Source organism: Formica exsecta, unplaced genomic scaffold (assembly GCF_003651465.1).
Source record: "Formica exsecta isolate Colony F162 unplaced genomic scaffold, ASM365146v1 scaffold245, whole genome shotgun sequence".
NCBI classification, from domain to species: domain Eukaryota; kingdom Metazoa; phylum Arthropoda; class Insecta; order Hymenoptera; family Formicidae; genus Formica; species Formica exsecta.
The window spans coordinates 144,137-154,190 of record NW_021849727.1 but is presented as its reverse complement, the minus strand read 5'-3'; the positions used below and the strand labels follow the sequence as shown (position 1 = coordinate 154,190).

At 30.6% G+C, this 10,054-nt stretch overlaps 2 protein-coding genes across 2 annotated transcripts in view; one reads left to right on the top strand and one right to left on the bottom strand.

Moving 5' to 3' along the window:
- The window catches only part of LOC115236135, a 2,145-nt gene extending 2,132 nt beyond the window's left edge, over positions 1-13 (bottom strand). Inside the window, exon 1 of the mRNA XM_029808376.1 lies at positions 1-13. This exon is cut by the window's left edge and continues 140 nt beyond it. The gene's annotated coding sequence lies outside the window, so the exon portion shown is untranslated.
- Positions 14-1,778: 1,765 nt separating this feature from the next.
- On the top strand, positions 1,779-3,306 carry LOC115236142 (NADH dehydrogenase [ubiquinone] iron-sulfur protein 4, mitochondrial). Its single transcript, XM_029808392.1, has 3 exons — positions 1,779-1,967; positions 2,408-2,728; positions 2,860-3,306. Exons 1-3 carry the CDS (start codon positions 1,909-1,911, stop codon positions 3,035-3,037), a joined length of 558 nt encoding a protein of 185 aa, XP_029664252.1. The 5' UTR covers positions 1,779-1,908; the 3' UTR covers positions 3,038-3,306.
- Positions 3,307-10,054: the final 6,748 nt, after the last annotated feature.

Here is a 10,054-nt window from a genome sequence, read left to right as displayed (position 1 = left end):
TACACGATGCAGTTCCTGAAGGGAAGGAGCGAATTACGTCGAGCATGCGTACATCCCTCTGCGGTACGTATCCTATGCTGATATCGTTAAGGGTAGGTCAGAGTCTTGCTTATATGATGATCGATCGTCGTTTGCGAGCGTTCATGACTGTACGAATATACGGCATACAAAAGTATAAATTTATATAAAGATTATAAAAATGTAGTTAAGTTTAATAAAATAACTATCTAGTTATTTAACGATATGAAAGAACAACAATATTTATGAATTTTGATAGAAAATTAAGATTTTCTAAGTAAATAGATGTAGAGATATAGAAAAAAGATCTTACGTTGTTTCTTAGCAAATAGTTAAAAAATTTTAGAAAGTAATTGTTTTTTATACAGGAAACAGTTTATTCTTGTTTTTAAATATTGAAAAATTAAAAAGATAAATATGCAAATAGCTCTTATAAGATTAATTAAATATAATGGAAAATTATTACATAATTCTATTCTCTCTCATCGATTCGGCTCGTTTTATTCATCTATTTGCTGTTTTAAATTTACAATTTTAACGGCAGAATCCGCTTGATGTTATTCACTGATTTTGCGAGAAGAAATTTTATTAATTCGCTAGTAAATAATGCTAATGATGGAATCGACAATCAATAAGATACGTGTTTTTTAATACTCTCGAAAGTTCGTGTGATTTGAGTTAATGAAAGAATATATTTTGTAAAGAGGTAAGTAATATACATATATGCAGTTCACACGAGTAGTAATATGTGTCTTAATACGCTCGAAAATTCCTTTGAGTTATTAGGAGAACATATTTTGCGAAGAAGTTAGGCGATAATAGCGTACACGAGTGGTAATGTGTCTCAAACCGCTCGAAAATTCGTTTTTGTATTACCAGAAGTTAACAGGAGAATATATTTCGCGAAGAGGTATGCGCTACTTGGCGCAAGAGGTGGTGACTAGATCCGTGGGATGGCGTGACCGATGGCTAATATATACATAAAGTACTCTGTGCTGATTGGTTGGATCGTGGATCAATAGAATACACCCTTTTTGTAATGGCCGCACGATCCAACCAATCAGCGTGGAGTACTTTACGTGTATATTAACCATCGATCATGTCCTTCCACAAATCCCCACCACCTCTTGCGCGAATCTCTTCGCATACCTCTTCGCGAAATATATTCTCCTGTTAATTCAGAAACGAATTTTCGAACGCTTTAAGACATATTGCTCGTGAACGGCATTACCTCTTTGCGAAATATATTCTCCTAGTAACTCGGACGCGATTTTTCAAGCATATTAAATACATTATTACTCATATAAAGTGCATTACTTTCTCACCTCTTCAGAATATATATTTTCCTAATAATTCAGACAAATTTATTAAAATACGCATATTACTGCACGTTAACCTTATATCATGACAATATTTATCAGTGTATTATAAATGATTTACTATATATGATTCGGAATCATGTAGAAAAATGTTGCTAAATATAAAAGTATATTATATTGTATATTAAGTTGTTCAAGATCTAAGATCTAAGCAATGCACATTTTTATATGATAAATCCATTGATTAAATGACATGTATGTTTATATATTTGTCAGTATATAATTATATACTTTTACACATATATATAGACAAAGACATTATTTTTATTTGGGATTTTTAATTGCAATTTATTAATTAATACATGACATAAAGAAATTAATATTCTAGTTTCTTTAAGAAGAAAGAGAAAGAAAATGTTTCACGTTATGTGAAAATCAAATATCGCACCAAAATATTGTCGCGCGCACATCGATTAATCGATTGCAAGGCGAACTGGTTTAATGGTGTTGTTGTAAATTGTCTCATCTCTCTTTGCATCCGACTTGTCATTTACGTTTCCAGAACGAAAGAATGGCATCCCGCGCATTACTGCGGCAATGTGCGGTTGGAATTAACAAGAACAATCATGGGTAAGCTTATTGTAATATTTTTCAAATGTCTTCCATATGATAGAAAGATAAACAGGTCATAACCTCACAATTTTACATAACAGTTGCGTTACATATTAAATTGACCGAATATTATCATGAAATATAACATTGAAATTCTAATTTTCAAAGGTATAATAATCCTGTAATTTACGTTTACGTAAACGACGTTGTTTATAACAAATCTTACTAGTCAGGAATTTTACACATTTTTATAGTGTTAGAGAAGAAAATCAATAACAGTTTATTTATGTTGAGCTCTCCATTGATGAAAATATATAATGTATATAAATTTTAATTGCAAATTAAAATATGACAAATAAATATGTAACGTTAACATTGATTAGACTTTCATATACATTATTGTCTAAAAAATACGATTACAATTTATAAAATTCTAAAGATTTTCTTTTTGTATGCAGATGGAGCAGATTATTTTCGAGTAAAAGCGCAGGGATAGAAAAGAAACCAGACTTAACACAACGCAAGAATCTTCAAGAGACTCTACTGTCGCAAGAAGAAGCCAAATATTTGCAAGCTTTGAAGAGTCCAATTACTGTAACCGACGAAGATATAGGATATGTATCTGGTGTTCCTGAGGAACATATTAAAACACGCAGAGTGCGGATTTATCAGCCTGCCAAAAATGCCATGCAATCTGGAACAAATAATATTCACTTTTGGCAGATGGATTTTGATACACGTGAACGCTGGGAAAATCCATTGATGGGATGGACTTCCAGGCAAGTATTAATATTAGATATAAATATTAAGATAGATTCGAATTAATATATCTGAGGACATATATTGTATATTAAAAATTCTGCTGCATAATAATAGCGCTTTATATACTTATAAAAATTTTTTAATTCAGTGGAGATCCCATGTCAAATATTCAAGTCAACTTTGCAACCAAGGAAGAGGCAATCGCACATTGCAAGAAAATGGGTTGGGATTATTATGTGCAAAAGCCGAATCTTAATGAACCAAAACCTCGCAGTTATGGAATAAATTTCTCTTGGAATAAACGTACCAGAGTTTCGACTAAATAATATAAGCTTCATCAAGCTAATCATTTGTAACTTTATGCGATAGCAATGATGAACACATCACTAATTGTAGTCATCTACGATAAAAACTCTTGCAACAAATATGTATGATAATGCAAATAAATGTATATATTTAGGATAATGTATTTTAAATGTCTAATTTTTAAATAATTTAATTCTTTATTTATACAAAGTAATGAGACAACATATGGCATTTAAGAAGAGAGAATACATATAGAAAATTTAATAAATAAAATATTTTTTGAACAAAATGAGGTTATTGTTTTAAAACTATAAAATTGACTGAAAAATGTAAGAATGGGACAAAACGGACTATGCTAAAGCTTGCTAAAAGAAATCTTATAAGAAAAATCTAAAGTTAATTTTTAATTCTATCAAAAAAGTAGCAGAAAACTATAATTACTAGAGATAGCACAAATTAATGCTGTCTTCGTCTTTTTGGTTTGTGGATTGTGTGATAAATATTTCTAAATCTTATCATAAAATCTAATAAATTTATTTCGCTGATTTAATAGGAAACAATTTAAAATTTTAGAAGTACACATTTACTAATACAGGATAATAAAACGCATAAGAAAATTTGCGCAGTATATTTTACATTAATCTATATTATAAAAGTGATTGGTGATGACAAAATTAATACATTTTTAATGTTCGGGAGAAGATTATGGGTGGAAAAAATAACGTTCTAGTGAAACAACAAATTGAATAACATTATAACATTTCTAATATTATTATTTCGTTTTGTTTTATTACTTATAATTATATGCTACAATGTTGTTAACAACGTTGTGTATTGACGAGTTTGCGCGCCTTCGACTTAGGCGGAGAGTAAAATGAGGAATATCGTACAATACGTATTCGAATTCAAGACTAATCTAAAATTATCGAAGATCGTATGTCACGATGTCTCAGTAGATTGAATGTCGCATCAAATAATGCGAATCTCTTCGAGCCCTTTGCATCAATAGATCTCGCTTTTGTGTATTCGCTCTAATCAAATAAAAATTTTTGTTTTCATAGGATGTCTTGTAAATATCCAAAGTTCCAATCAATTTTCACTAGATTTATAAGTTTTATAAAAAAGATGTGTTTCCTATATATTGACGAGCATCAATAAATATGTAACATATTAAAAGTTGAGAAATCATGGTGAGTTATATTCCCTCTCTCTCTCTCTCTCTCTTCGAGAAAATATAAACAAATAATCTATAAACGAGACAATCGCCATATGATATTTCATCTTAAAAATTCTTTTTATTATTAATGAAAAAAATGATGCGGGTCACACATCCTCTATAACTAGTCGTGATCTGAAAAGAAACAGGAAATTGCTCGTCGGAATTAATGAATTGCGAGATCGTTGTTGCAATGGACCCTTACATATTTATAATTAAGAGGGTAAAGCGAAGTAAAGACGTGCGCAATCTCACAAAAGCGGAATATGAGAAGTACGACGTCAGGAAAAGTATATAATAGAGTGGTGAAAGAAGAAATTATATAAAAATAAGAGAAAAATATATACAAGTTGCGCGCGCTCTTAAATCGCGGAGAGAATCCCCGAGAGAGGCGTTTTTATACCGCTAAATCGTTTGTAAAACATTTTATGGTATCTATTAATCTCTTAAATATTTGCTCTGCAAAAAAAAGAGGCGAACAAATCAGAGGAAATCATTAGAGAGAAAGAGAGAGAGAGAGATTCGACATTTTTGAGAGATTCAATTATAAATCTCCGATTTGTAGATCGATCTCGCTGCTGAATTTTCTCTAATTTGATCCTTCTTCCTTTTGTGATTGGGAGCAATGGACTAATGCAGGTTATTCCGCATTTTTTTACAAATTGCGAGTGAGAATCATTATTTTAATACAAAATCGTCGTCAATTTTTTTATATTAGCTAAAAGCTAAACCATAAAATATTTTAAGCTCGGTATAAGTCCAACATTCGCCTCGTGCGGATTTCATTTTTTCTTTCATGCTTCTAGCGAAGTTTTTTTCAAAAAGACACGCAAATTGAAAACGTATTGATATTTTCTTCGTAGATTTGCTAGAATGGGATATCCGCGAATTATAATCATCAAAAATAATTTTTTGTCGTTCTAACATTATTAATTTATAATTCACTGTAATAATTTTGAGAAGCTGTACATAATTATTATTTTTCCATTTCATAATCATATAGAATTTTAAATATACTGTTGCGAAATCATAAAATTGTAATTGGTATAATTACGGAAATAAAATTACAGCTTGAAAATTGTTAGTCTTAATTATTTTTATCTAGCTGCTATTTGTTTAAATGTTTTATTTTAATTAAAGAATGAAATTCTTTTCTAATTGCCGATTCTCTCTATATTGTGTATATATATATATATATATATATATAAGGATGATGGATATGGGCGCGTACACGCGGCGGTTTTATATATATATATAAGGATTAATATATGTTGATAAAAATTAAAAGAAACACGTAAGATTGGCGGAAATTTGAATGATTATGAAAGAAATTCTAGCTTCTAAGATTAAGGCATTACAGTTTATCTTTTATCTCACTCCCCAATTGCTCTTCGCGAGCATTGAAATTCAATAAAAGTCAAAAAAATATAAAAGAAGAGAGAGTCAAGGATCGAAAAAATTAGTTTCTAATATTGGAAATTAAAACTTTACATTTTTTGCATATAAGTTTCCTTTTCTTACAATTCGTCTATTTTCCGCAGAGGCTCAAAGACGCATCTCTGACAACATCGGGGATCTGCGATCGAAAGCAACTCTAACAGGTGTATTTAATGTGTAACGCTTTACATTTCGAATAAGCAACCGCATCGTATTGCCTTTAACCAGAGTAGATTTTTTTCGCATTTACAGAAATCGCGTACACATCTCAACCAGATATTTTAAAGACACTAATGGCTTATATATATATATATATATATATATATATATTTATATATATATTCTACATAATTTGCCCTGTGTACATTATATTAATTGAATATACAATTCATCTATATGTAATCTGCAATAGATCGTTCCATCTTATCTCATGGTTTTAGAACTCGATAGCACGCGGAGAGGCCCCTGATAAAACACGACTTGAGCCTCTGATCTCATGCGAAAGCGAGAAAGAAGGGGAGAAAGGGGCGAGAGAGACCGACTGGTTTGAAAAAGCTTACAGCAGTAAATTGCTTTTGCCCTTATTTCTTACTACAAATTCTCTCTTTCTTTTTCGCATCTGGAGTGATTCTAAATCTAGAGCGATATTGTAACTCCAAGAAAACAGTGATATAAACCTTCGTCTCATTATCTCGATATATATATCTCTAATTATATGTATGTATATTTATATATATAATATTTTACCGCACGTGTGTATATGTTATATATGTATATATCAGCAAGTACGAGTATGTGTGTAGGCTTGAGCATACGCGATTTTATTATTTCATTCGCATACATACGCAGACGCGCAATCAGAAAGGCTAAATTATAGTGCTCTAATTATAAAGTAATCTCTCTTACACAGGGCGATCCGCCCTCGCATGATTGTACAATAGTTGTCGAACAAGATGCAACTTCGCGAGAATGCAATTCTATATATATCATATGCTCGTCCAGTCTCTTCCGTTCTGTTTTATGATAACAAGAGTATTGTAATATTTCACCTTATATATGATATATACATATACGTATATATCTATATATCTATAAGTGTACATTCATATACACGGAGTATAAATGTGCGCGCCCACGCAATCGTATGACAAGATATTTTATGTCAAACTTTTCTTTTTGCGGTTCTTCCGCTTTTTTTTTGCGTCTTTGTCTTTCTCACGCACGTGCGAACTGAATTGTCAAGCTTGTCAAGCACAAAAGTACACTACTGTATGATTATTAACGTCTTCGACATAGTAATATATCATAATGTAATGCTATACGGACTTTATTTAATCTATGCATAACGTATCAACGTTGTTATCTCGTGTAGCGTTAATATCTGATGAGTGTATCATGTATATTCTGTTAAATATTAAAAACGTTTTTATTTTTGCTGCAAATAAAATTTTATATATGATTTTAATTCGTATTCTTCAACACTGAAGAGATATTTCAATAATAATCTTTAAATCATAAAGAGAGAGGTGTTTGACATATGAAAATTTATTTATTTAAGAAATTTTTCATTAAGCAATAAAATAAGATATATTTTCATTTTTTATTAGTTTCTACATGATATTTTGGATAAATATCTACAACAAAATGCCTAAAAAAATTAGCCTTCTTATCATTATTATCATATATATGTATATATATAAAAGGTTTTATGTGGAGATGTTATTAGATATTGCGGAACGTTAAATATCCGAGGATACCAATCAGATATTTGCGCTACTTGCAAACTGGGATGCTTGTAAAATGGTTTTCAATAATAATACCTAATCATTCGGTGTGTCCGCTAATTGATAATAGGCACTATAGGTCAACGCGTGAGGTTGTGGCATTTTAGCGGTAACGTTTTGTCTATGAAGAAGGGAAAAAACTGTGGAGGAGAATCTGGTCTCTCCTCCTTCTTGAAATGACGATGTCGGAAATTTCTCGAAAGATTCATGTCGCACGCAAAACATAACACTTATCTAGGATAAAAAATACGATTACGAGATGTCCCTTAAAATAATTCGTTGTACATATGAAAATCCGAATGTGCACTCGCATGTATTTTTTCGTTTTAAAGCAGTTTAGAACTTTAACGAAACCTAACGAAAGTCAGCCTCACTTTCCTTTTTGCAAACCATATTTTTTTAATGATAACGATACGATGCAGATACAGTTTTAGGCTCAATCAATAAAAAGAATAATATTTTCAAGACTAACATTTCAATCATCGTTTTCTGTTTCCAAAAAGAAAGAGTTTATAAGACAAAAATTTGTTAATTTAATTTGTTAGTGTTTGTTTCATTCATTTAATTTCGCAAAATTCTCTGTACAAATAAGCTGAAGCTTATATATAAAGTTATATAAAATATAAACAATAAATTACAGCAAAAAAAAAAAAAAAATATTCCGAAGAATTTATAATTGGTTAAACTGTGAACGATATGATATAAATTTGAGAAAATTAAAAATCGTCCTGCAATATATGTGAGTTGCGATATTACGGCGAGTTTTAGACAATTTTTCTGCACGATTAAAAGGCGGATCTACTGATTATGCGATTAGTATTATCATTGATCGAATTCGAGACTCTTATGTTCCTATTAGACCACATATTGAAGATCGAGATTGCATCGAGAATGTGTGGAATTCAATTAATCAGGACAAAGAAATCCTTGTCTTTTGTCTTAATTGAGTTTAATGCAATCTTGATGTAATCTCACTTTTCAATGCAACTTCTGATACAAGATTTGTCATGAATTATGCATTCGCAGATGCTGGTTTACGTAATTTACATTTGTAGTACGAGACACGAGCAAAAATTTAGAAATTCATAAAATTAAGATTAGAGAAGATTATATATTGAGACATTTCATATTTAAAAAAATTGTATTTTGTTGTCGACATTCTAATTTTTTATAATGTGGACAATCAAGAGAGTCGAAAAAAACATAAGCGCCGCTAATAAATAATAATGAGCGTAGGTGGAACATCGATTTTAGCGTTTATTCGACAATCTCTACATGCATGAATAAAAACGCGCGTAATCAATCGGACAACTATGATAGTACGATGTCAAAAATACAAGGTATCCGAGAATTGAAGAAAAGTAATCAACATTTTTATTTCTAATGAAAAATTTAAAATTGATTATTTCTCAGCGAATATGTCGGGAAGAGGTCTTTATTCTCCAAAAGCATTTGATGCTTTAGTATATCAATTAAATTAAACTAGGATAAAACTCACTTTAAATTAAATGGATTGATAATTTACGCTACTTTATGTCTTTGAAGCTTAATTCGCGAAAAGTTTTTTATTTGCAGCTTATAGTTCGGAAACTATTCATGTCTTGATATCTTTACGGGAAAAATCAATTTAAATTTTGAAAGAGTTATAAAACGCTATACATATCCATTTTTTTCACCAATTATTGGAAACCCTGTACTATCATGGAGAATGAAACAGAATAAGGGTAGTTTAAATACAATAATAATTACGATCACCGAAGGAAGCCACATTATATCTTTGTCTATATTTTACTCGTTTTTTCGATCTTTTTCGTCGTTAGCGAGTAATTTACCCTAAGATTTGAGGCAGTACTCTTTTTGTATACCGATAAAATTCGTTCTTCGTGTAGCAAACTCCGGGCGGTCTGCATTATCTATGTGCTAACAATCTAGATTTTCTGTCTTTTTCTTTTTCCGAGAAAAAACCGTTCAACGGAGTCGAATGTGTGCCTAGATTTGGTCCGACTCTTAATTACGATGTAAGAGACAAGGATCACACACGACGTGTATAAATGTATAGAGTTAGTAAAAAGATTTAGTTTTATTATCCTTACTGAGAGAAAAGCGCTTCTATATGTATGTGTACGCGCGAGTGCAAAGATTATTTTCTCGATATTGCTGAAGCCATGTTAAATCAGTATTAAAAAGCTACTGGGCGATGCCTACAATAATTTAATGGAATTAAATAGTAATTCTCTCTCTCTTTCTCTCTCCCTTTTGACAAATAAAAATCTAAATAAATAATAAAGCAGTTTGTCTTGCTATTTATATAATTTGACTAAAGATAAAGTAATAATTTAGATATTATGTCTATACACATATAATTGTGTCGTTTACATACGTTGAAAAGGAGAGAGAAAGATATTAAATTTTTTCAATATTTATTCGAAGGAACAAATTCAACAATTAAACCAAAAGCATATTTTTAACCAGGGTAGCGTAACTTACTAGAAATAGTCGCTATCTCGGACGAAAGTTCGTCATTATGACAATTAAATCTTATTTTAAAATAGTTATTCGTAATTGAGATTATGCAATAAATTCGAATATATTCGTAAGAG